The sequence below is a fragment of the Postia placenta genome (genome assembly GCF_002117355.1).
Source record: "Postia placenta MAD-698-R-SB12 unplaced genomic scaffold POSPLAscaffold_26, whole genome shotgun sequence".
Taxonomy (NCBI): domain Eukaryota; kingdom Fungi; phylum Basidiomycota; class Agaricomycetes; order Polyporales; family Adustoporiaceae; genus Rhodonia; species Rhodonia placenta.
The window spans coordinates 70,037-95,843 of record NW_020169857.1 but is presented as its reverse complement, the minus strand read 5'-3'; the positions used below and the strand labels follow the sequence as shown (position 1 = coordinate 95,843).

General features: G+C 51.8%; 7 protein-coding genes across 7 annotated transcripts in view; 2 read left to right on the top strand and 5 right to left on the bottom strand.

The window, feature by feature from the left end:
* Window positions 1–1,647: 1,647 nt before the first annotated feature.
* On the bottom strand, window positions 1,648–5,830 carry POSPLADRAFT_1175427 (hypothetical protein; the record flags this gene model as incomplete). Its single annotated transcript, XM_024488353.1, has 9 exons — window positions 1,648–2,527; window positions 2,577–2,740; window positions 2,793–4,083; window positions 4,143–4,300; window positions 4,532–4,600; window positions 4,797–4,906; window positions 4,950–5,094; window positions 5,145–5,240; window positions 5,776–5,830. 9 exons carry the CDS (start codon window positions 5,828–5,830, stop codon window positions 1,730–1,732), a joined length of 2,886 nt encoding a protein of 961 aa, XP_024332976.1. The 3' UTR covers window positions 1,648–1,729.
* Window positions 5,831–6,934: 1,104 nt separating this feature from the next.
* POSPLADRAFT_1076692 (hypothetical protein) lies at window positions 6,935–9,817 on the bottom strand (the record flags this gene model as incomplete). The annotated part of the gene is made up of 4 exons (XM_024482940.1): window positions 6,935–7,855; window positions 7,918–8,099; window positions 8,156–9,383; window positions 9,437–9,817. 4 exons carry the CDS (start codon window positions 9,815–9,817, stop codon window positions 6,935–6,937), a joined length of 2,712 nt encoding a protein of 903 aa, XP_024332975.1.
* A 1,236-nt stretch (window positions 9,818–11,053) lies between these two features.
* On the top strand, window positions 11,054–12,249 carry POSPLADRAFT_1062927 (hypothetical protein; the record flags this gene model as incomplete). The annotated part of the gene is made up of 2 exons (XM_024481574.1): window positions 11,054–11,209; window positions 11,263–12,249. The coding sequence occupies 2 exons, from the start codon at window positions 11,054–11,056 to the stop codon at window positions 12,247–12,249; spliced, it is 1,143 nt and encodes a 380-aa protein (XP_024332974.1).
* Window positions 12,250–12,748: 499 nt separating this feature from the next.
* Window positions 12,749–15,875, bottom strand: POSPLADRAFT_1175423 (hypothetical protein; the record flags this gene model as incomplete). Its single annotated transcript, XM_024488352.1, is given in 11 exon segments — window positions 12,749–13,101; window positions 13,202–13,389; window positions 13,609–13,774; window positions 14,012–14,194; window positions 14,258–14,427; window positions 14,483–14,601; window positions 14,651–14,860; window positions 14,922–15,270; window positions 15,323–15,466; window positions 15,486–15,639; window positions 15,727–15,875. 11 exon segments carry the CDS (start codon window positions 15,873–15,875, stop codon window positions 13,053–13,055), a joined length of 1,881 nt encoding a protein of 626 aa, XP_024332973.1. The 3' UTR covers window positions 12,749–13,052.
* Window positions 15,876–16,631: 756 nt separating this feature from the next.
* POSPLADRAFT_1062925 (hypothetical protein) lies at window positions 16,632–17,247 on the top strand (the record flags this gene model as incomplete). Its single annotated transcript, XM_024481573.1, has 3 exons — window positions 16,632–16,926; window positions 16,984–17,163; window positions 17,216–17,247. The coding sequence occupies 3 exons, from the start codon at window positions 16,632–16,634 to the stop codon at window positions 17,245–17,247; spliced, it is 507 nt and encodes a 168-aa protein (XP_024332972.1).
* Window positions 17,248–17,580: 333 nt separating this feature from the next.
* Window positions 17,581–20,574, bottom strand: POSPLADRAFT_1160795 (hypothetical protein; the record flags this gene model as incomplete). The annotated part of the gene is made up of 4 exons (XM_024487597.1): window positions 17,581–18,546; window positions 18,602–18,780; window positions 18,836–20,156; window positions 20,215–20,574. The coding sequence occupies 4 exons, from the start codon at window positions 20,572–20,574 to the stop codon at window positions 17,581–17,583; spliced, it is 2,826 nt and encodes a 941-aa protein (XP_024332971.1).
* A 1,403-nt stretch (window positions 20,575–21,977) lies between these two features.
* The window catches only part of POSPLADRAFT_1160806 (hypothetical protein), a gene marked incomplete at both ends in the record, with an annotated part of 7,146 nt that continues 3,316 nt past the window's right edge, over window positions 21,978–25,807 (bottom strand). The window contains 12 exons of the mRNA XM_024487599.1: window positions 21,978–22,256; window positions 22,480–22,765; window positions 22,883–23,053; window positions 23,095–23,201; window positions 23,256–23,588; window positions 23,643–23,693; window positions 23,756–23,824; window positions 23,879–23,936; window positions 23,996–24,174; window positions 24,305–24,381; window positions 24,444–24,751; window positions 25,030–25,109. Of these exons, the coding sequence (XP_024332970.1) occupies window positions 21,978–22,256; window positions 22,480–22,765; window positions 22,883–23,053; window positions 23,095–23,201; window positions 23,256–23,588; window positions 23,643–23,693; window positions 23,756–23,824; window positions 23,879–23,936; window positions 23,996–24,174; window positions 24,305–24,381; window positions 24,444–24,751; window positions 25,030–25,109 (1,998 nt within the window). The remainder of the gene's footprint in view (window positions 22,257–22,479; window positions 22,766–22,882; window positions 23,054–23,094; window positions 23,202–23,255; window positions 23,589–23,642; window positions 23,694–23,755; window positions 23,825–23,878; window positions 23,937–23,995; window positions 24,175–24,304; window positions 24,382–24,443; window positions 24,752–25,029; window positions 25,110–25,807) is intronic.

Sequence of the window (25,807 nt, the reverse complement as noted above, 5' to 3'; positions counted from 1 at the left end):
CTTAAATAAGCGACACATGATCTTGTCTGACACATCAGGCTGGACTCTGATGCCAGACCTTTTCTAGATAGAAACCAGACTCCTTCTGGACCATGACATCATTCTGACATCATAGGTAGGAGCTAGGCTCAGGCACTAGGCCATAGGCTGGTCAATTCTGGACCCTAGGCCAGGGCAGGGCAGGGCCAGACTATGACATCATATATGACATCATAGAGCACATGATACTTAGTAATCCTTACCCAGCTAGGTACCAGGGGTCCATTACCGGTCCCTGGGGGGTTTTCCCTCATGTATATAAGGCAGCATCCTGGGGCACCCTGTCCCCCAGTTCTATTCACTTCGTTGTTGCGCTTAACAGCATTACCTCCCCATACTTAAGTGCTATTATCTCCCCCCCTCAATATCAAGCTATAAGGTGGGTTTGTAGGTTTTGTGATACTGCCCTCATAGCCGACTTCCATCGGAAGAACCTGAACGCCCCTTGTCACCTCAATGCTGCTATCTTTGGGGGTCTCAACTTTCAGCCTATGCCTTCACTGCTGACTGAAGCATGATGCCGCTCTGGATGGGAGATGGGCAAGGGCACCTCACATGAGGTCATACGCCATTGAGGGGGGGGTAATGTCACGACTTGGCACGGCATCTAGCCATCTTTTAATTTTTCCTTTTTGCAGGCTCGAACCCGCGACCTATGTACTACATGCCCAATATGGACGTGTCATTATCTACTGTACAATTAGATTAGATGGGTGGCAGTGCATGGCACAGCTCTGGCTCTGCTGACACAGCCTCTCTGACTCACTGGCCCCCAGGGCTGTGTCAGCATGCTGCGCACGGACCAGCTGCGCACGGACCAGTGTGCACAGCCTCCCCTAAACATCCCCTGTATATAAGCCGGCCTCTGCTGCCCTAGGGACCTCAGTTTCAACCTCTTGTCCCTAGGTCAGTAAGCCCTCCTTTGTACCTTTTCCTTACTTCACTAACTAATATATTATCTTGTCCCTAGCCTTAGGTTTGAGCTCTGCTCACCATCGCTTCGGTAAAACCCAGTTGAACACCCCCAGCGTCTTTTGGTCTGTGTTTCCCCTGTTGCTCGATCCTACGTCGCGACACTACGCTACGCTCCCCATCATTTGAAACTGTACAACTCTGCATGCATTCTCCAAAGCAACCATTGCCATTGTATAGATAATAGCGCAGCAACAAGGCAAAAGTAGCAGGCGCACCTTAAGCACGCCACACAACGGGTGCAATCAAATGGTTTGGCCTCCGCCGCTTCCTCACACTCAGATTTAGAGTGCTGCTCAAAAAACCCGACCTCATGGTAAGGCGACGTGTTGGATCATAGACTACGTAGATACATCTGCAGCGCAACCGAGTCTCAACCACTTTCAATTGGAGTTTACAGGCAGCTGACAAGTGGGGCATGTGATTCATAACCTGTGGCAGTGACGTCGAGAAGAGCAATGACACAGCACAGACAACCTAAGGACATTGGTTTCACCGTTCGGTATCTGAATAGGTTCACTTGCGGATATCAATCAGGGGCAGATGATAGATGTAAATGCGAGCTGTATTTGGGGAAGGTGTCCACAGGTTAAGTATCACAAGAACATACATACACAAATACACCGGTATAGACATATTCTCTCAAAACGCGCCTACCGTGGCTCGTAGTCAAGATGTGGCAATGCAATACAATGAGCTGGCCTCCGCCGGACCATTCTCAGGCATTCATGACAGAGCACCCTTTGGATAAGCCGGAAGGCTTGCGTGTCTTACCCTCCGACCTTGGCAACTTCCGAGGTGCAGACGCTTCGCGGTCCAGACCAGCATCTTCCGGCTTCCGTTTCAGACTCGAGTCCGACATGGCGATACTCGAACGCACGGGAGGTTCCCTGGAGCCCGACCTGAAAACAAACTGGTCTCCCTGTTTGTCCACTAGCCATGTGCCTTTGGTCGTAACAGCACAGGCAAATGCATACATGATCGGACGATGAGTGGAGAGGGCAGGAGGACGGTTTGACGACATCTCGGCTATTCCGACCTGCGGGCTCGGCTTGACCACTTTTTGGGTGTCGGCATATTGGCTTTTCGCAAACTCTGTAATGGCAGCCAGGCCAGCGTCACCATCACCGTCCAAGTCTATCGCAGGGTCCGTCTTTCTTACAACGTCGAACTTGCTAAAATCAACTTTCGCATAATGTTCTCGGCATATGCGCGCGAGATCCTCGACAAGTGTCCTTAGCGGGGATGCATCGCTGAGTTCCACGAAAAGCTGTCCGGACTTGAGAAACATCAGCTTCTGATGTCCTCCAGTAACGGTATGCTGCTTCGAGTCGATCTCCATCCCGTGATATACGTATTCCACATGGGTTTGCAGATCCGTGAGACGATTGTGAGGATGATAGCGGAGACAAAACCAGTTCAATATGTGCACGAATGATTCGAGGTCATCGGACAGCTCATATGGCTTCTTTCCGGGATATCTGAGAAACATCGCCGACATGAATGGCCACGTTCCCTGGTCATTTTGTCAAAACTAGCAGGCAACCAGGCGACAGAACACTTACCGATCGATCATCTTGAGTAGCACCACCTTGCAGCTCGACGTCATATTTGCACAAATCCCAGTCGTTGAGAATTCCAAGTCCCTTCACTGGGTCCACAATGAGTATATTTGCAGCACTGACGTCACGATGCATCACGCCAGCACGCTCCCATGCATCACGGTGAGCTGCGTAAGGATATTAGTACTGACTGTAGAGAGATGGCCAGGTCGTACTCACCTGTGAGCGCACACATCATCACTGAAACCAGTATCCTGCTGGATTTGTAGTCTTTGAGGGGCCGGGCAATTTCTTGCACGACGAGACGGCAATGAATTCTCACTGACGTCCTAGAGGAGAACTCATGAGTTCGCGTTTGCTGCTTTATTCCTCTTTCCCCGATCACGTCGCCGCCACAAACAGGCGTGGCGATGTACCCCACACCTTTCCTCCACAGCCTTTCATAGACTTCGATTTCAGATTTTGACATCTCTGCACGCCAGGAATCTTTGAGGAATACGAGCTCGCCAGTAGCAAGGTCGTACGCAATGTAGCATTTCGTTCCACGTCCGTCGGGAGAAAGACTTGCGTAGACGTGCTTGCCGGTTAAGAAGGAGCGGGGTGGTTGCAGAAGTTGAGGCGAAGTGACATGGGTATGTTCTGGAGATGAAGGCGAGGAGGTCGATGAAGCACAAGTCGCCAGTGGGGCATCCGCAATACGTGAAGCAGACACCCTCAGAGCGGGAGATGAGTCAGAACAGTTGTCTCCGCCAGCAGATTGCCACGATTCCACACAGACCACGTCTTCCTGACGGAATTTCACCTTGCTTATAGGCCAGCCTGGTGACATGGCCTGATCTAGACATTCGCGAAGGTACGGGTCCTGCAAGGTCTCTCTGCATGCTTGCATCATGTTGATCTCTTCCTTAGTCGCGGGTTCCACCGTCGGGTCATAGCCTCGTTGATGGCGGTTCATCTTGCTCAGCCGATAGAGGAATCTGTACATGTAATCTGGGTCAGCCACGAAGTCGAAGGGATTCGTGACGATAGCGCCAGCTCTGTCCCAGCGTACAAGGCGCGCTTCGGATCTGCAGATGACGATCATGAAGCAGAACTCGCGGTGTTGACGACGCATGAGCCTTGCGGCATAGTCGGCAATCTGACCTCTTGCCTTGCGCTTCTCTAGTGCCGACCTGTAGAAATATTTGTCGCTGCCAGGGCCAAATTCGAAGGGAGCCAGATCGCGATCTGTCTTGAGCTCGATAGGAACGCACATCCACGCCCATCGCACTCTGGCCAGCTGCGCCATGCTCTCGTCATCATCTAACGAATTCGCGTCTCCATCGTTATTGTTCCCTTGCAGCTTGTAGTCCTCCTGAGCTTCGTCGCCCTTGGGATAAAGGACTACGTCAGGCCTCTTTTTGCCAATAGAACCGTCCACAGCATCTGTCGAGTCAGGCCAATCTGAGGTGTGCCTCGCCAACAGGTCATTATTCGGATTGACGTTGAGAACAGAATTAGAAACGCGGCACTAGAAAAAGCGTGGTTGTTAGGCCGTCATATATGATCAAGAGCGTAGTAGATGCTTACTAATGCAGCAGCCATTTCCTTCTCCTTTTTCTTGAAATCATCCTCTTCGAATACCAGGAACTGCGCTCGCTCCTCGGGGGTTGGGTCATCTCCAGGTACAAAGTTATCAAAAAAGGATTCCACTTCCATATCTTGCGAACGTTTGTCCATATCGCCGGCTAGCAGAAGTCTATGTTTATCACTGTTTTCTGTGCCTATGGTCGATTGTGCTGAGTGCGGATCACTAGCCAACTTTGCTTTCGCAGGAGTAGTCAATAAGGCGGGATTGGGTGCAGGCGAAGGAGTACAAGTCCTGGGAGACTGTTGGCTGTTTGGAGCGATGTCAGATTCAGAAGGTGTGGGAGTAGAAGACATGTTTACTCGAGAGGAAAGGAGAAATGTGTACTTACATACAGCTCGAGTTTTATACTCGCTGCTCAGCGGTCCCAGTTTGGGCGAAAGCCACCAGCAAGAGGCACCTGCATTGTCCTCGTTCTCAATTCGTTTTGTCTGTGACTCATTGCTAGGGTGACTCACGCTTCTTCGAGGCGGTGATGTCGCAAGGCTGGGACGATCACTCGCGTTGATTGGTCAATTTCTTTGTTTGGGAACTGCCACCTGCAGAATACAAGGTTCGTATCGATCCGCTAGCGTGCGATGGCCGATTGCACGTACTCGTGATATTTTCCGTGATGCCTTTGGGCGGTATAAACCAGGTGACGAGCGTAGCAGCTAACATGTCTTCCCCACGGTTCACAAGAGCGCGTTTCAGCACGTGATCATTGCTGTGGCTGATCATGATTTTACGTCATAGACACGAGTTTGGACCTTCGTATGCTGGGTTTCTTAGATGCACCAACAGCTCGCACAAGGTCGATACCTGTAAACACGGTTACGTCCACAACCTTTGAGGCCATTATGCACGCATTCTCTCGAGTTGGAGCACGCCGCAGGTCCTCACTCTGCGGCATGACTGTTGGGCGTACCCAGTTTGGCGCGCGACTTGCCATTGATCATACGTACCGTCCGAGACGTGTAGCGATCTACTTGGACCATGGTCGGACAAGATGGGCGGAGGGACTACCGGCATAGATCGTAACGTAGTCGTGTCGAGATATCCTACAGAAGCTCGAATAAAACTTATTTTCCCGCTGATCCGGGGCCTGGGCCGTCAAAGTCCAGCATGCGCTAGTACGCAACGTTCAACCGACAACGTTGCATCTACGTGGCTAATCTCACCCCGAGTCTCGCCTTTGACTTCAAACGTCCATGCTGTGGTATGGGACACGTGGAGTGACACTGATCGGAGACGACTGGTGGCGGCGGCGTTCGGCGGTGGGTACCTTACTTTGGAGTGTTCCGTTGCTGGTTTATTCTCGATAGCTTGAGAGAATGCTGACAGCTCGCCTGGGCATCCGCCTTTCCGCCCTACTGACCGCCGATCTGGACATCGTCTCTGGGGCGAGCGTTGACTGCGTCTCCTCAGGTAGCAACAAAAGGTACACCCTTCGCTCGCGCTGGACATGCTCACCATACCGTTAGGCTGCGTGTGCGCGGAGAGGACAGCGATCGTGAAGGCAGTCGTACGTGCTCATATCAATGCAGAAAGACCTCGATGAACAATCAAACGCGCGTAGAGCGAAGGCATTCGTACCTTCCGTGCGATTGCGATAGTCAGGTGCGCTCGTCATCTCGTTTTCAGTGGACATGAGACGACTGCTGCATAGTGACGTCGCAGTGCCGATCTCTCCCTGTGGGCTCTGCCGTCAAGTTCTGTACGAGTTCTGCCCATCACATATGCCGTGCCTGCTTGTCCCAGGTGATTATGATACGCGGCGTGATCAGGGAGACGCGAGTGGAGGAGTGGAGGTGCGGTCGCTCAGCGACTTGATGCCGTATCCTTTCGACCACTAGCAGATCATAGGTGGTAAAAGCAGAATGTGATGTGCCCTTATGCTTCGGTACTACACCTATCGAACATTCCGAATCAGTGATGCTGCACTCGGGCGGTTGCGGGCATTTCAAGCGACCACAGGGTAAATGAGTCGTGAGCGTTAAGTACTACTTGAAATCTAATGCATGCGCCTGACATGGCTGTGTCTACGCTCCACGATGCTGGCTGTTCATATTCAGGCTGATCGGCGACTGTGACCGTGACTTGAATGCTCTGGGACATACAGTTATTGTATGAAATCTCGATGTGTGCCATTTTACCCTTGCGCGTGCCCCCCGTACCCACAGCTCAATGTTGTGTACATCCGTTGTTCAAAAGTCTACAGTGGTGGGCACTACAGGATACGTACATTGTATGCGTGGCGTAGAGTTGATTCAGATAGCCAGTGTGAGAGTGAATGAGAGCGTGAATTATAGCATCGACTTGGAATATACTTCGAGAAAGGTAGGGAGCCAAGGGACGGGCGGCAGACATGAGCTTCCCGTGAACTTGGCGTGGAGGTGTGAAGGCCTTAAACTTCACCAGAGATGAGGATGAGACGAGCGAGTGTGCCTTCCAACCCAAACGAAATGGCGCACCTCAAGACTCACCGTAACAATTTGAAGTATAGGTTTATATACTGTTTTGCAATTTCGGGAGCTGTGGCACTCACGCCCACTCCGCCAGATACAATCCAAGCCAACTTATATGATATATTTAGCATACATACAATCTACTGGAGACAAGTATGAGGGCGCAATGTTATAAATTAGTACTAAGTCCAGGACACGCAATAGATAGTTACCGAACCACGAAACGGCAACGACACATACATACTGAGTATTAGTGATCCGATTCACAATTCCGACGCGAACATCGTTCACTCAGTCGTGGTGCCGTCCTTTTCGGCGGCCAATTGCGGAAGCGTGGAAGACGTGTGCTCATCGACAGGCAAAACCTGTTCGAATCCACCGGCCGCTGGCACTGTCAGCTCGTCATGATCCTCCACGATCGTTTGAAGGGAAGACCCCTCGCCAGTCGCCTCTTGCGGAGACCGCTTGGGCTTCTTGGATCGTGGCTGGCCCTCTTCTGAGCTCTGAGATGGGCGCTTTGAGCGATTTTGAGATCTCGAGCCGGTGTCGAGGATGTCCTTGAACTGACTCTGTTGCAATTTATCTGTCTCATTGCCGTCTTGAAGGAGATAGGCGAAAGTAAGAATGACGTCCGAGTAGATTGAGATCAAGGCATTGTGGTCATCCAAGGGCCCAAACGATGCAATTAAAGATAGCTCCTGAGATCGCTGGAGATTATGGACCACTGACGTGCTGCCAGACGATCTCTGGAGATACTCAGCTTTCACGGAGCGATGGATTACAGGCTTCTCCATCGGTTTCGATTTCGACGCGCGTTTGGCATTTTCGCGACGCTGGATGTCCAAAAGACGCTGCCATTCTTCTTTGTGCGCATCGTAATGGGCATGGCATGTCTCGGCGAGTGCTTTAGTGAGATGTTCTAAAGGTGGGCTTTTCTGAACTGGCGCAAACGGAATTTCCCCTGTGCTCAAGTATCCATGCTTCTGTTCGCCGCCGAGATCGAGACCTTCGGCGTTCTCCGCAAATGCGTCGTAGGTGTTCGTGACGTGTCTTTTGAGTAAGGCAGGATGTGGGGAAAAGTGGTGGAGGTGCCATTTCAGTACAAGCCAATTGGTCAAGTGAACGAAGGATTCTAAGTCGTCTGAGACCGTGTGTTTTTTCTGTTCCGGAAAGCTCAAAATGAATGCGGACATAAACTGCCAGGTTCCCTATTATGCCGTGAGTCAGCTTCTTTGATCAGCACTACCGCCACAAATGGTATTGTACTTACCGAACGTTGTCTCCGGCTTGGAGGGTTCTCTAGCTCACTTTTGAACTTTGCTAGATCCCAGTCGTTCAATATCCCCCCGATTTGAAGACAACCATTCTCATCAAATGTATCCTGGATCATGACATTACCATCACTGATGTCGCGATGCAGAACGTCCGCCTTCTCCCACGCATCCCTGTGTGCTGCAAAGTAATATGCAAGTGAGCATATATGGATAGATGATCACGTTGATGCTTACCTTTCAAAGCATCGCAAATCACTTCAACCATGTCGAGGGAATGTCCGTACGTCTCGAGCGGACGATAGACTTCGGAGAAGACAATGCGATAGTGCACACGACCGAGGTGCTTGACCTTGGTCACCTCCCGGACACAGTCCTGCGCCAACGTGCGCTGAATCCTGTTTCCAATGCGCACGTCGCCTCCGCTCAAGAGCTTCGCGATGTTCTTGACATTATGTTGCCACAAATGAATGTACGTCTTGTGCTCCGGATGCGCATCCTCCAAATCAGGTCGCCAGCTGTCTTTCAGGTACACCAGCCGCCGCTTCCGGACGTCATAGGCTACGTATCCCTGCATTCCCCGTCCAACAGGAGAGCTGCTATTCTTGTTCGGCTTCCCAACTAGAAGAACAAGGTCATCATCACATATATGTTCACCACTGGCAGACGGCTCGGAGCGTCCTTGATCTTGTTTGTTGCCTGGGGTCAGCGAGATGTCCGAGATAAGATCTTCCTTTGGAATGGTAACCCGGTAGACTGGCCAGCTCTCAGCCAGCTCGCGGTCGAAACATTGCGACTGATAGTCTGATAGTCTCGCCTTCTTGTCTTTCATGACCTCAGCCTTCCAGGCCTTCATCGCGTCGACATCCGCGGGTGTAGCCTCGACGAAGGTTGGATCGTAGCCTCTCTCCTCTTGGCTCATGCAGCTGTACTTGTATAGGAAGCGGAACATGATGTCTTTGTTCTCGCGAACGAAATCAAAAGACTTTGAGACAACGGCACCGCTTCTGTCCCACCTCAGAAGGCGAGCACGACACCCAGCAGCGACAACCATGAAGCAGAATTGGCGGTGTTGATTGCGCAACACGGCGGCGGCGTAGTTGGCGATCTGGCCTCTTCTCACCATTGCCGCTTCAGTGTCCAACAGGAATTCCTCTCCAGACGCTGCGAAGTGGAATGGATGGTCGCCGTTCTCGGTCTTGAATTCCATGACTAGGTCCGCCCAAGCCCAGGACGGCCTTGCGACATACATCTTCTGTTCCGGCGTCATGTCGGCCGCCTTGGCCAGCTCATTCTCCTTCAGCGAGTACGCGTCCTCGGCTTTCTTCGTGGCAGGATAGAGTATAACGTCCGGTCGCATTTTCTCGTTGGGGCTACCGCGTGTATCCGTGTATCTTCCTGTGTCTCTCGCAACAAGTCTTCTGTCTTCCGGGCCCAACGCAAGGATCTTCTCGGCTGTGCTACACTGCTCGACTGGCGTCAGCGCGCTAAAACAAGAGTGCTTGGAGAGTGACTCACATATGGAGTATACATATCCTCTTCATTAGTTGTTGTAAATTTGCTCTCGTCAAAAGTCTCTTCGTTGAATGTTGCGAGAACTGTGTCTGTCGGTTCATCTCCAGGCAGAAAGTCCGAGAACTTGTCTACCGGGATCTCCACCCAGTTTCCGGACATGTCTATGTCTAGTGGGGTGTAAAAACGGTCACGAAGCTTACGTCTCTTTATTCCCACAATAGCGTTGCCTTGTTGTGCGTTTAGTGTCGGCTTCGGAGGCGTAGACCCAAATTGAGGCGGTAGTACAGCTGAAGCTTTGGGAGGTGTGCGAGGTTGTTTAGCAGCGTCGGTGGGGATCGGCGCTGTATCGCTAGATGCAGTCTGAGGAGCAGATGAGGATTCCATGGTGTATGGAAGCTTGGCATTTGACTCACTGGATTGTGGGACTATATACCTTCTACATGTACTATCACACGGAAGGAGATCTTCGCCACAAGACGAGATTAAGAAGGAAGTGAAGAGGGACAGGTGTGCCCCAGAAGTTATCTGCATTGTTCATTGTGCAGCACGAGGATCAGTTTCATTTGAGCCACCAATTTCTCTGCACTCACCTTCAATCGCTGATCTGAGATTTGACGGTCGGTGTGGCCGCTATGTGATGTTGGTGCGATCTATATTTGCACGGAGAACACGCGTATATTGCGGAAACAACGTGGCCAATCAGGCTCACTCTGAACCGTTCCACAACGATACGCTGACCACTTACCACGCCTTGGACCGTCAAAAGAGTGTATCACGCCTTTTAGGCGAACTACAGCAGGTGTACGCTCAGAACACAGTGAACGAGGCTGAGTCGTGGCGTGGGCTCGTGGGATCAACAAGGTCAATTCTCGACAATCGAGTGTGCCAGCTTCGTCCTGGAGAACTGATTTCCGGGAACTTACTAACAGAGAACACAAGGTGGTGGACAAGGTGCGCGTAAAGGACCGTGCGTTGATCAAACTTGCAACGCCACGCTGAGCACGCGTGTGGAGAAGAACCACCAATGGGTCACGTGGGCGTGACACGAATCAACCAATCAGCTCAAGTGTCGACTCCTTCAAGCTCAAAGTCCAAGTCAAGCTCAGCCGCTTCGAAGCTACCAATAAGAGCACAGTTCAGTTGATGCTGTACATCATATGCACGATCTGCTTAGTACATGGTGTACTTTCCCCCTTAACCACTCACTTCAATGCCCATCTGCATAGCTAGCTGTGCACTTACATCACAACATTGACAAGTTGTTCATAAATTGAATTGAACGACTATCAATGTGAATGTGTAAGTGGTCTTGTATTACCGATGGCTCTCCTGTTGAACCCGCGCCTCATGTCCAACTTTTGCTCAATCAAGCAGGCGCTCAACTACTAGCACGAATGGCGTCTTCCTTCTCCGTCTTTGCACTCTTGAGAGAACGAAGTATATGCGTGTGCTTACTGTATCTGCCTTCAGTAACTCCATCCACCACACTCACTCGAAACCTTCGCCAATCACGGGACTCTACCCTTTGTCAGCCAAGGTTTTCTCACAATAGACTCTCACCATAAGGAACATAGAGGGAACAGCCAACCTCACGAATTGACAAATCATACTGCACGAGAAATGGACGACAAACTCGTGCCGATCCCAGTCAGGGACATGATGTGTCGTCACATTGGCGGGAAGGCACCGACGGCTGAGATGAAGGCTAAACTCGCCAGGATCAAGCTCAGCGAAGACAACTTTACGGGAGAAGGACTGTCCGCGTACAAGACACTTGTAAGATATGCAACGGCCTCGTTAACGTTCTTCATTGCTAATGATTGTTTTAGTGTGCATTCATACGATCCATCTTGGACCTCTGCACAGAAGGCGACGCGTCTTGGTGCAGGCTTGTGGCAAGGGACACCGGTAACTCAGGCAGGAGCAATCGCGGTGACGGCGGAATGAAGAATTCAGATATCTCGGTCTGCAAAGACCACGATGAGGCTCGCGCGACACACCAGCCCGCGACGAAGGCGAATGAAGACGCGGAAAATACAGAGAAAGCGCAGGCATCGTCCGAGGTGGCGACATCATGGCGTTGTGCCTCCTTGGTCATTGAGTGCAAGAGCTCGACTTCGAGGGATCACCCGTTCTCACTTCCGCGAGCGAGCAATGGCAGGTTGGGAAAGACACCAGCGATCTGTGACAAAGAGCGCGATGGCGCGGGATCCAATCGGCAAGCAGAGAAAGATAACTTCCTTCCGCAGACTCACGGCGCCGTCAAAGCGAGAAGCCAGATCAGCGAATATGCGTTGCATTTGATGCGGAGTCAGCCTCGGCAATTTTGCTTCATGGTGGTCGTCGCGGGCTGCTACGCGCGTATACTGCGATGGGATAGAGCTGGGACCATCGTGTCTGAATCATTCGAATTCGTCAAGGATTCGTTCACGATGGTCACTTTCTTGTACAAGTACGGGACCATGACGCAAGAAGAGCGTGGGTTTGACACCAGTGTTGTTGAAGCGCCGCGCCACGACATCGACGAGATGATAGTGTGGAAAGTTGGCATGGTGGAGGACGGCAAGCTGTCGCCCTATCACACAGAGCGCTTCAAGGATGCGATGGAGACGAAATGGCCTATCTACAAGGTGACGATCCCCCGCGAGAACCTCATCTCGGCCGCGGAACTTGAGCCTAAGGTTGACGAGGCTTGTGTGCCTGAAGATTCATCACAATCACATTCTGACATTCCCGCAGAGGATCTGACGCTGCTAGTCGTTCGACGATCGGATATGTGGTATTCGATATACGTGGCAAGCGGCTGGTCTTCATGAGGGATTCGTGGCCGCTGGATTTGCCACTGCGGAAAACAGAGCGTACTGTTTACCAGGATTTGTGGCGGAATGGGGTGAAGAACATTGCCACACCCATCAGCGGTGAGATAGTCAGGAGCGGTAACAAGGTGCATCGCACAATAACGCAGAAATATAGGGACACCGCGCACGGAAAGGACACGAGAGCACGCATCCATTTCCGTCTGATCACTGACGAGATTTACGAACCACTGGATAACTGCAAATGCTCGTATAAGCTAATTCTCGTTTTGAGTGACACGCTGCTAGGCAAGTGTGTCTCTGAGAACTGTATTCAGAGTTGACCGGCTAATTGTTATGGTCCTTTGGCGCATTATCTAGCTTGGACCAAAGCCGACATCCTACACTGTGACATCAGTATGAATAATATCATGGTCAAGTGTACTGGGCCCAAAGTCGGTCAAGTTGAGGGCATCCTCATTGAATGGGACTTGTGCAAGTACCAAGCCCAACTAAGAATAGGATCGAACCATCCTGCTCATTCGGTGAGATCCATGTCTGGTCATTGCTTATACATTGACTAATTTTATGGCATAGGGAACGTGGCAGTTCAGCTCAGCCATGCTCCTGCAGTATCCTATGAAATTGCGCCAGGTATCGGACGACCTCGAGTCCTTTGTCCACGTCCTCCACTAGACGATCCTCATGTGGTACGAGCACAGTCTATCCGGCCTTTCAAGTGAGCTCCGTCACCTTGTGTCCAGGACCTACGACGAATTCGAGACATTTGTGGACTATGACACGGGCGGGTTTCATATATTCAACTACATGCTTTTGGGGAAATTGCCATTCGCAAATCTGTCGTCCAAGCCTCTGGAAAGATTGACAAACAAACTGGCAGGAATATGCGAACAGCATTACAACGCATCGTCTACGAAGGAGCAGATCGCAAAGCTTGAGGATATCAAGATACAAAAGGGCAAGAAATCTCCATCGCAGCCCCCGGCGGCCCCAGTCGAGATTGATATTTCCGTTCGCGGCGATGATCCCGCGGAACATTCGGGATCCCAAGAAGGTGCTGAGAGCTTTGGCGAGGAAGGCGCCGAGAGCTCCGACGAAGAATATGCACGGCCGCTGCTCGATACCAGTACCAAGCCCAAACTACAGGAGCATTTGGCAAGCATTCAGGGAAGTTATCAAATATATGGAGAAGAACAGCAATACGCAAATCACAAACGACAAGGTGGACAAACCTCAGTTCACGCAAGCCACAGAATCATCGGCGCAACAAAGCATGAGGGGTGTGAAGCGATCAGCGCAATCGTCGAACGAATCCAATCGCTCGTCCAAACAATTAAGAACGACGAAGGGAGTACTCACTACGAGCTCCTCGATGGACTCCACCTTCAAACGGACTCGGATGAATTCCTTGATGATCGCGCTTGGGCTACGAGGGTATTGTGCCTTGTGAGTGCAAGTGGTGGAATCAGTGAGAATTTCGGTGATATAGCAGGAAACGGTAGTCGGGCCAGTCATGCTGTTCGTTCTGTCAGTTGTATCATGACTAATTATCGTTGAGTACATAGTGATACATACTGGTCTCGTCATTCGCTGTATGTATGGTTTACGTATATTCTCACTCAAAACATATTGCTGCTGACACACGATGATCGTCGTCGCACATGCAACATCCGAGGTCCCATTTGTTGTCGCCGACGATCTGCTCCATGCTTAAATGTGTGCATATCTTGCGGCCGCAATGTTTCCGTCACATTCCCTCTACTCTAGCCATGTGTCGTTGGCAAGATCTCCCGCCGTGGCACGCTCTTCAGGAACAAGCCGTAGGCATCTGAGGATAAATCGCTCTGCCTCGACAATCTCAGCCTCATCTTGTTCGAGAGAGAAGGCCTCTAGCAGCCTGCGAATGGTCCAGGTCGGCTCCTTGTGCGCATCAAAATGAGCGAAACTACCTGCGCGTGCGTAAGTGGGCAGTCAGTAGAAACACGACGTATGTGTGCATCCAAACCACGCACCATCCGCGGTGAAGAATTGGTCCTTGTGCATGCATTTGCTGAGAAACTCGACATCGAAGCGAGTGTCCAACGCTTCCGTCATGCGCACGAGATGGTCTTCCTCGACACCCCATCCGCTTTCCTTGTTGGGTTCGAAAAGCCAGAACCCGATTAAAAGCTCCATCACCTGTCGCACGCACGTCGTTAGTCGCGCACACATGAATATTACGTGAAATACAAACAATGCACCCTAGATTCCATATATCCGCAGGCGTGTCCCATCTGTAGCCAAGGATCACCTCCGGTGCACGCAGAGCCGCTGGCTGGATGATCTCTTGGAAGTGGCGGTCTCTCCAGTGCGCTGGGTGGATCCACATAAGCAGTGCGATGTCGTCGAGGAAGTAACTTACAGTGTCCGACGTCGGAGACCACAGCCTCCAAGTGGTCTTCCCGGATGAACAGCTCCGTGGATAGCGGAAGCACCTGCGACACAGTGGGCACGACAGGCGGACTGATCTCTGTGCCGCAGTCGTAGCATGCTGAAGGGTCCGCCGACAGCTCGTGTGCTACAACGGCTGCGACATCGACAGGCCGGAAGAGGATATTGTCGTGTTTGATGTCTGGAATGTCGTCGGTGTCAGTCGTTACCATTCATGTGCTACAGAAGCGCGGTGTCTCAACCTGCATGCACAATCCCACGGACATCGTGGAGATACTCTAATCCTCGGACGATGTGCTTCACGACGCGTTTGACAGTGCTCGTCTGCACACGACGGTCTCCGTTGGGGTTCAGTGTGCGAACATACTCCAGGCTGTACCCAAGCACCTCCGTAATCACACAGTGATGCTTGCCATGAGGTCCCGGAAATTCAAACGAGCCGTAGTACTTGATGTTATGTCGGAATCCAGGATGCCCTTGGTCTCCGTCGGCTATCTTCTGCAGCAGACCGAGCTCGTCGGACAATGGTGATGTGCCTGAAAGTGCCTTGGTCGCTTCGCAGGTCAAGATCTTCAGAGATACAAAGCGATCCTCCCTGGAAACCTTCGTGTGTATAAAAATCATGACGTTAAAATGCATTCACTGACCCTTTGTCTCGCGCGAGCCAGACGCTCGAGTATTGTCCGTATCCGAGTTTTCTGACGATGCAGTATCGGCCTTTGTCGAGAACTTGCCACAGTCTCGCAGGAATATCTAGCGTTATTGTGCCCTCCTTGGCGCAAGTCCTCTTCCGGGAAGCCGCTTACAGAGCCTGCAGACGAAGATTTGCCGCTGCTGGTGGAAGCATGTGACGCCCCAGTCATTCCAGATCCGTGCGTCAAGCCTGCCACGTCAGAGAAGGGTTTGGGTGACGCTGTGTTTATTGGCGAGACTTTGAGTGATATCGACACCTTGAAAGACCTTGAGGCGAGAGAAAGGTGGCGCATATGACATGGGCGGAGAGGACAGAGGATCATAGGAGACCATCCAATCAGAAGGCACGATCACTGATCATCGGCCAAGCGCCAAGGCGGACGCCCTCGACCGTCCGTCGACGAAGATGCTGTGCTTGTCTGCTCTGCCTCAATGACCGTAAAACGTTGCGAGTCGTTGTTATTGTTGTTGTCCGCTGCCTGCGTATACCAATCGGGAGACATTCTGCATGTAACCGAGAATCACAGATGTCGATGGCCAGATAGTACGTGATTGGACTGAGTGACAGCAACAGGTGCAATGTCGATGGGCTGATGAAAGGGTCAATTGATCTGCACATTGAGATCGAATGTAGAGTAATACCATGGCACTCATCGTTGACCTCGTCTAATGAATAGCCCACCTGCTTCGGTGATAAGCTGAGTCGCAGGTATCTCTCTGCATCGCGCGTGGGTGAATGACATCGGAACTTAGACTCTCAATCTCGAATTGTCTAATTCACAGTCATCTTGCTCGGACATGTTGGTCGCGGGTCTGCGTACCAGTGGATTTCAAGGCAGATCACCAGAAGTCGGCGTTCGGGTTCGGCAATGAACGCGATTTCCTTCCTGGTGACATCCACAGGCAAGCCGCAGTAGGCCAACTTGCCGACTACGCTGCCAGAATTCTTCAGCGCCAACACCGTCTATTCTTCTTCATGATCGCAATCACTCGCACCGAGGCGCGACTCATGCGCTGGGACCGGGCTGGTGCTGCTGTTACCACAGCCCTCGATCTCAAAGACCCCGATCAAGCGGACAAGCTACTGACATTTCTGTATCGATTAAGCATGATGAGCCACAAACAACGCGGCTACGACCCTACCGTTGTGCGTGAAACCAAGAAGGACATCGACTTCTCGGTGCTTCTTGATCTGCAAACATGACTTCTCGAGCACCTCTCTCATCGGGCGTGGCACAAGAGGGTACCTTGCGTACGACATGAAGACTGATAAATTTGTATACTTCAAGGACTCTTGGCGCATCTCCACAGGAAACTCGGAGATCAAGGTCTATCAGCATTTGCACGAGCATGGTGTCGGAAACATCGCCACGCCGATTTGTGGTGGCGATGTCGTGCATACCGACGGGACTCTGCACCGAACGTTGGCTCAGGATCACAACGGCAAAGCAGAATACATCCATTGCCGGCTTGTGGTGGAAGAGATCGGTGAGTCCATCCTGGACTATCCCACGAGCAAAGACTTGGTGGCGGTGATGTTTGGCGCCGTGGTTGGTATGTCGCGCTTAATTGTGTATATTTCAGAGCATGTGCTGATTTTCCTGCGTACAGCACATCGGCAGGCTTGGGAGAAGGCTGGGGTGCTGCACGGGGACATCAACCACCGATGCGAGGTCATCCAAAGAGCGGAAGTATATGACTACCTTGAGGATGACTCTTTGGTCAAGGCACAAATATTGACGATGTACTTGCCGACACCATCATCTATCAGTTCTCCATGCTCGTTTCTGTGTAAATTCCCTTTTAACAATTAGTAGATGCTCGACCACTGACCATCCGGCAGTCACTAGCTTCCCTGACAAGCAGCGAGGATGAAGGCCAGATTGTATTTGTGGCGCGCCCGCTGTCTGGTTGGTTTGAAATCTTAAAGCTGATGCCATGAGAGTGGATGTCATGACGTCGAATCATTAGCTTCCAGTTTTGCAATGTAGCCTTGGGCACACTCAAAATCGTCGAAGTCATGAGAAAGGCAAGTAGATACCTGGCTACGTTGCATAGCGATCATGTAGAAAACTACGTGAAGACAGAAGCAAATTATATAAATCTACGCTTCGGGTCACCATCATACATATAGCAAAAAAACTGTTAGTCCGCTAGCTGCCCTGCTACCCCTGGAATATGTTTTTCCAGCTCACCAACGTCTACGAGTCACTGGATGCGCCTTCCCGGAACGTAAGACTTGTCGTTCGGGTCATCGTAGTCCTCGTCGCCGCTGTCCTCGGAGGTCGCATCGTAGCCCACGTCTCCCGACTCAATATCTTCTTCGGTTGCCACTGTGCCTTCCCTTGCAGCCTGGGACCCTTCTGCGGTTGGCGCAAGGACGTCTCTCAATCGACGGTCCTCCACAACTGCGGAAAGTCGCTTCTTGGTGGTGCACAACTTCTTACCCTTCTTCCGCGACAATGTTCTACGCTTCTTCGCAGCTGGGCGCTCGGGGTCTGCGGTGCTCTCTCTCGAAGCTCGTTTCGATCCCGTACTCTCCAGTGGAAGGCTCGATCGCACAACGTGATCCCCAGCGGAGCTCTTCTCGAACGCCCTGAACTGGTCCTCCACTTTCTCTGGGAAATAACCTTCCATGTCCACTGCATCCGAAAACGCGTTCAAGAAATGTTCGTGGGTGGATAGGTATAGTTGAGCAGACTTCGAAGCCGTGTCTTCCGGTCTGAGTCGAAATATGTCCACCGCCTTCACGTCTTTCCGGTATCCGACCCTTCTGCGTTCCTTGCGTAAGTACCGAACATCGATAGCATCAGCTCCCTTGTCCAGATATCCTGTGAGGTCGATCGCGGCATAATGTTGCTTACAAAGCAGAGCAAGGGTGCACACGAGGGTTTTCAGTAGAGATCGTTCTGATAGATCCACGAAGGAGACGCCTTCCGAGATGAACTTCATCTTCATCTGGCCTCCCTCCATGAGCTTTGTTTTCGGGTTTCTACTTGCCGAATCGTACAACGAAGTGACGTAGCCTTGCAGACCTTGCGAATTATCGTGTTTGTGAAAGCGCAGACAAAGCCACGTGAGGACGTGCATGAATGATTCCAAGTCGTCCGATACTTCATGCTGCTTCATACCAGGTCTTCTGAGGAGCAACGCAGACTTGAATTGCCATGTTCCCTGGTGTATATTAATCAGTCAGGCGCAGGGAGACCTGAGTTTACGGAATACTCACTGAGCGGGTGTCTATTGAACCTTTCTCAAGTTGATTTCTGTACTTGGCAAGATCCCAGTCAATTAACAAGCCACTCATGATGATCTCCTCAGTTGATTCGGGGTCTGGAAGCATGAGAAGGTTTGCAGCGCTGATATCCCGATGCATTACGTTGGCTCTTTCCCATGCGGCTTCATGAGCTGCGGAACATCATCAGCATACACGTCAGGGGAGTAGACCATTTCGCATACGCACCTAGAAGAGTGTCCAACATGACAGCTACCAGATTCCGACCGGTCGGATAGTCAAAAATGGGGATGCCAATCTCTTCAACGACGAGACGGCAGTGTATGTGCCTAGATATTGTGGAAAGGACCTCTTGAGTTCGGGTTTGCTGCAGATTGTCGTCGCTTTCGATGACATCACCGCCACAAATAGGAGTCGCGATGAAGCACACGAGGTTTTCGTGCAACTGTTGGTAAGTCTTGATCTCCGAGTTGGAAGATGCAGCACGCCAGGCATCTTTCAGGTAGACAAACCTCCCAGTTTCCATGTCATACGCAATATATCCTCGAGTGCCGCGACCGATGGGGGAATCGCTCGAGAAGTCATCGCCGGCAATTAAGAAACAACGGTAATTCTTGTCTTCAGAAGGCGGCGATGTGTGCTCTGAATAAAAAGGCGGGGGAACAGAAGTTTCACCTGTTGCAGGTGGACCTGCGGACGCAGACGCCGCCGCTTTTGCTTCACCAACAGCGCGCCAGGCGTTCACAGAGACCACGGCCTTTTGGGGTATCATTACCTTGTAGATGGGCCAGCCAGGCTTCATCGCTACCTCGAGACGTTTCCGACGGTAGTCTCCCTCAGGTAGTGCATCCTTACGATCTCGCATGAGTTCCTTCTCTTCATCCGTTGCGGGCACCACCGTGGGATCGTAGCCGCGTTCCTCGGGAGTCATCTTGCTCAGTCGGTAGAGAAAGATGTATAGCGGGCGCGCCTTGTCTGCATCAGTGAGATCAAAGCTGTTGGTGACCACAGCGCCGGCTCGGTCCCAGCGAAGGAGTCGCGCTTCGGTCCTTGTCACAGTTATCATGAAGCAAAATGTACGGTGCTGGCGCCGCAGAATCCGAGCCGCATAGTCAGCAAGTTGTCCCCTTGCAGCCCGACTCTCATCGCCACCATTACAAAAAATCTGTTGGCCTAGTGGAAATGCTGACCGTGAAGATTTAGACTTGAGCTCGATGGGGACACACATCCAAGCCCATCGCACTCTGGCTAGATGCTGGTCTTGATCTTGCAGAGTGACTGGCGCTTCACCTTGATCGGCGTCGAAATTCGCGGCTTTATCCCCTCCATTGCTGTCGTAGTCAGCGAGCGTCGTCTTGCCTTTCTTCTTGTCTTTCGAGTTCTTCTCCGTCAGCGTATACTCCCGAGAGGCCTGGCCACCTTTCGGATAAATCACGACGTCGGGCCTTTTCTTGCCCTTCGTATCAGTAGGATCGGGCCAGTAAGATGTATCCCTTGCTTCAAGATCATTCCCTTCGTGGCTACCAAGTATCGATTTAGATACACGGATCTGCGAAATTCGAAGATCAGCAACGGGACGTGTATAAGTAACAATCCCGGAAACATACAACTTCTCTGCCCATGTCAGGCTCTGCGAGCTTGAGCTTTTCTTCGTCGAAGCTCAAGAACTTCTGTTGCTCTTTAGGCGTAGGGTCATCCCCAGGGACAAACATACGTAAGAATTCCTCGTCAGTGACCTCTGCGAGATGGTTCTCCATGTCGCCTGCGAGGTCCTTGCGGTTTCGATCCAAGTTCTCTCCGGTAGGATTTGTCGCTGAGAACTGTTGGCGAGAGGCGATACCTCCTTTTAGCGGTGAAGTCTTGTGATGAACCGGGGCGCTCTCCGCTTCAGCGTTGGTTTCTGGCGGATTCCGAGATGCGGTCGCAAGCGACGCGGATTTCTGGAGATTCTGAGATGCGGAAGACATGATAAGCGAAGATATCAAGCAGGTAGTTGAGAGATGTATACATACGAAGGAGGGAGGCGATAGAGACTATATATCCAGCGGGCGAAACTCAGCCACAAATCACCAGCACGGTGCGTCTACATTGTCCTTGCTCTCAGTTTATTTATATGTGGATCAGACGAGATGACTTACGTTTCTTCGAGGCGGTGTTATCGTCGACCAAGGATGCTGGTTGGCTAACTTGTTTGTGAGACAAAATTGCTTTTACAATACAATGACCACATCGAAACGCCATCATGCATGATCAATCACACATACTGTAACGTGTTCTGTGATGCCTTCCCGCAGACAGTACCAGCTATGTGGTGATAGATGCCGAAACAAAGAGACTTGCCCCAGTTATCGAGCGCACATAGCGACACGTGACCGTTGTTGTGGCCGTGCCGGAGTGAAGAAAGGCACGGCAACTGCGTAAGCTCATTCTTGCCACTTGGCCAGCTCTCTCTTTGACTCCATGATCATCAAACCTAGATCTATTAGACCAGGTGGCTCACGCCGACTGGTTCTAGCTGGTTCTCCCATTCAATTTCGAAGCCACATCACCGTCGTTCAACGAGCTGCATGTTCGGGGGCAATTGCAGACTAAAGTGGTAGCATATGTGGAGCGGAGTCTTCATCGGAGGGTTCTTCGCCTATGCGAATCATGTGATGATGGTGCGAGTGGCTCATTCACATCCACGCAGGCTGGCTGCACTGACTTCTGATAGACGGGCTGACATACTCGTGCACGACAAGTGCTGCAGTTGCAGTGCTACAGCAATAAGCTGAACAGGGGAAGTCTTTCCCGGCTAATTCTGGATGCTGGAGTCTTTTTCGCGATACTCATATGACTCGCCCGCGCACCTGAGGCTCTCATCTGTATCACAAACGCCTGGTCAAGGCCTGCCCTGTACCTACTGGCGAATCTTCCTGTCTCTCAGGGCGTCATCTCGTCTGCACACATGAGATCCATCACCATCGGAACAGTTTGCATGTGGCCTTTGTCTGCTTCACATGGATACTGTCCGAGATGGACACTAGGCCGCGGGTGACCTCGATGCGCTATAACCACTGCTCCGGAACCGGGGCATCAGGAGCAAGGATACGATGCCAATCTCCTTAATTATGGTGTGTTAAGGTCGTGAACCACTGGCTGTGTGTCCGCTGAGTGGCACCGTGCGTTGGAAGCTTATCTGTGACACCTCATAACGATGAACAGCCGTACCATTATGTTTACTATGCGCATCATGATTTGTTCCCATACATCGGGATGCGTTCGTCTAATGTCGTGTCAAACATTGCATAATCTTCTTACCACCAATTGTACTTACTGGCAGGCATGGGATACATCACCCGCTTGGATATAACCATCCATGCTGAGAAACTCATTCGTGAGCAATTCTCACGAGCGTCTCCATTGACTCAGTGAACCGTGGCTCAATCTTCTGCGCTTTATCCAGGCCGAGGACCACGGCGCCGTGTTTATCGACGCTCGTGCTCAGCTTCACTTTCCAGGTGCAGAACGTCCTTGAATAGCTCCCACGCTCGGATATACGAGGCGGCGTGGATGATAGGATATGTCCGCTGTCTCTACTATCCATTGTTAACGCAACTGCATCAAAGTGTCTGTGCCGTGTACGCTTCCTTGACATATCCTCGCGTATCTGCAGAGCAAACTACGCAGTCAATCGTATACGAGCCGAAACTTGGTACAACTGGTAATGAAGTTACGACTGATAAGTCGTCATGGACACATCATGGTCCTGACGCTTGTCATTCAGCACTGTGTACGCTAAACTCTCTAGGCGACTCTCCATGCAACCATGTCTCGTGCTCTCAACCACACAGAGCCTCAGTGTATTCATCACATCCCACCCATGCTTACACCCTCGTCTCTGTGCCAACTTCCATCCAGAACGCACATCTCTCCTCGTATGCTTGGGACCTCTCTTCCATGTACGAAGCTGTCCCATTCACGCCGCCCTCCTCTATCACAAGCCGTCCGCTCTCTGCCGTGAGCCACTCCGGCGACGATCCAAGCGGCTTGAATGTGTTTGGACTGAACGCACGAGAGAAGCTCGTCCAGTACCCTATCGTCTCCGTCGCCAGCACTTTCTCCGACGCGTTGAATGGCGCAAACAGCGCTACAGGAGTCGTCGGCGACGGGCCAGAGCTGTGTACCACTTGTTATGGGACACGGACAACAGGCTTCATGCAAGAACTCACTTTGTCCCTGGACGACATGCACACCCATCAGACGCGGACTGCACACAGAGGGAACACGGACAACGACGCACCCTGGAACAGGAAGAACAGCTCCGACGTGTGCATCACACCTTCCCATGGGTTCGCCGCAAGCTGCACCGGATCTGGAGTGTTGAACCGGTAGTTGTACGCGTCCGTCCGACCCTCGGACATTAGCTTCTGCGCAATGACCCAGTCCCTGTTCAACGCCAATTGGCTATCATGCGAGTCGCGAGGCAACTGCGAAACGCTACTGACATGCACGTGAACACCGTGTCTCCAAACGCCCTCTTCGCCCGCTCCCATTGCGACGGAAAGTCGCTCAACGGATACAGTTCGATCATCCGCGCAATGGTGGTGTTGGACTGCAGGTATCGTCATGATGTGTGTTGTTGGTGATCGGAAGCACAGAGGCGCACCAGCAATGTATACCGCTTCATGATGGACGCAACGAACCCGTCCGTCGTGTTCACAAAGTTCGCGGGATCACCCACGAAGATCGACCCGTCGTCTGTGACATGCCCACCGATGAACGGCATCCGATGGAACCTGCCTGTCGCAATCAGCTGTGACGGAAGCGCAGGCAAGAGCATGCCATCGACGACGGGCAGGAAGCCGCAGCTCGATGGTCTGCTGTTAATTGCCGTAACAAGGGCAGACAGCGGTGCCGCGCGGAGGCAGCTCATGATGGACTGCGACGTATTGGTCGGAGATAGACATCCGACGGATGCACTGACATTCGCGAAGCAGTGCTGGAATCAACATATATCAATCGACCACCGAGCCCTTCCTCCTTATGGACTCACCTCGTATTCTTCAGGGATGGGAAGTGGGTCCATCCCGATACTCTGTGCAATCTGGTAGTCGCAGGATCAACATCAGCCTTTTATATATTAGTAGACCAATGTGTGACGCTTACTGCAGCCTGGAACGGTGGCTCGCCTTGCCCTCCATACGACACCATCTGATGCACTATGTCTGCAGAGCCCTGCACAGTCGATCAGTACATGTTGTAGCAAATGTAGCAAGCAGGAAGACGTACCGCGCTCTGTCCACTGACAGTTATCCTGCCGGGGTCCCCGCCGAAACTCGAGATGTGTCTGCCACGCGCAGTCAGCCATGCCTTACGATCGCCATCCTCGATAATAATCGCACCCACCGTCTAACCCAATCGAAGGCCGCACGCTGATCAAGCAGACCAGCATTCATGTCCCCGTCCTCTTGCACGGCCGCCGACGCAAGAAACCCAAACATCCCTAGCCGGTACTGGATATTGACGCCCACCATCGCGCCGCCCGTTTCATTCACCCAGCTGCTCATCGGGAAGCCCTGTGCGCTCTGCGAGTATTCACGTGTTAGCCCAGCCTCAGACCTCGCCTTAGCGCACTACATGCATTCGCATAGTTCCCTCCGCCCTACATGACGTCATGTGAGCTCTGCCGCCTTGCGCAGACATGCAATTGCGTACATGGATGTACAGAGCAACAGGAACATTATCGCCTGCTTGCGTCCCGGCTGATCTCCACACATTGAGGGTCAGACAGTCTGCAAATACCGACGCAAGCTCAGCTCTTGGCTGTCGCAGATTGAACATTAAGTCCACGGACCTTCCGACCCGAACCCAACCTGTGCGGGCTCTTGCATGCATATGTCGCCCCAATCCCGGGCATCCGTCACATTATGCGGACCCACAGTCTCGTCTAGCAGTTGTGGGGCACGGAACCGCAGCTCACCGAGCGGCGGCTGCACGTAGCGTATACCGCCAAAGAACTCGATGCCGGGAAACCCAGGGATAGAGTCGTTGCCCAGGAATGCTGCATATCCCACATCAACTATCGGACCCGATGGGCCAGACGCATTGTTAGAGTAGGACGGCAATGCGTGCACCCCGTGCGCAATACAGGCGAAACATATGCTAGCAAGGAGACAGTATGAGAACATGGCGATGTGGTCTGCAAAGCTATAGACAGATGGTGACCTGTACCGACCTATGTCTGTCCTCACGCTTTATGTGTATACGTCGTCCCCGAGGAAGTTGGTGGGCGTGGTCATGCGCACATCATGAGGTGTGTATTCTCAGGACCGGCCCGTCGTGTGTATTGGCGGATTGAACTCTTGACATTCATAGACGGGAATCCGCGTATGCACGGTTCGTCCCACAGAACCACCGTTGTCCTCAGTCTGCAATGTTACAAAGACGTAACAATATCTGCGTGTTCGAAGATGAAGGGGGCTAGCACCATCCAAAGGTTGTGGCATGCTCCGTCCTGAGTCTAACGATTTCGCAGTCATTGTGGCCTTTCGAGCAGAACACAAGTTGTTTATCGCTCGAGATTTTGCTCGAACAGTGCTCGAACAGTTGTCTCGATTGGGCGACGAGGCTGATTGACTGGAAGGAGAAGCATCGAGCGCCCCGAATCGGCCGATCGTCAGCCACTCGCCACCGCTTTTGCCACTTTTTATATATTGGGAGCAGTGTTGTGCGAGTCGTCAAATGATCGTGCGACTTTGTCTCGTACCCATCCCCCCGTATCCGCACCCCACCACCGCGAAAAGGGGGTCTGGGGCAGTTAGATAGGCGCACCCCCCCCTGGCTTAAGCGCCCCACAAGCGCCGGAATGTAACGGTCACAGGTTGCTTCTGGTACCTAGAAATGATGCGATCTTTGATCGCTTTCCAAATCCGGTACTCACACCTAGCAGGTCGTGCTCGAGGAAGTGTCAACAAAGGCATACCTGAGCTTGTAAAATACTTGAAAGGCCACACAAAAAGTATCTATGCCAAACTCAGCCTGTAAGTTTATGACCAAATGAAGTATCATGTGGAAAGCATCATAATGAAAGCTGCAACTTCTCCTTTCAGTACCTGTGGCATCCTCATGATGTTACTGGAGGGGTATATCTCATGGAATACTTAGGTTGCTGGTGGATATAGTATATGAGACTTATCTAAGATGCTTGAAACAAGTAAA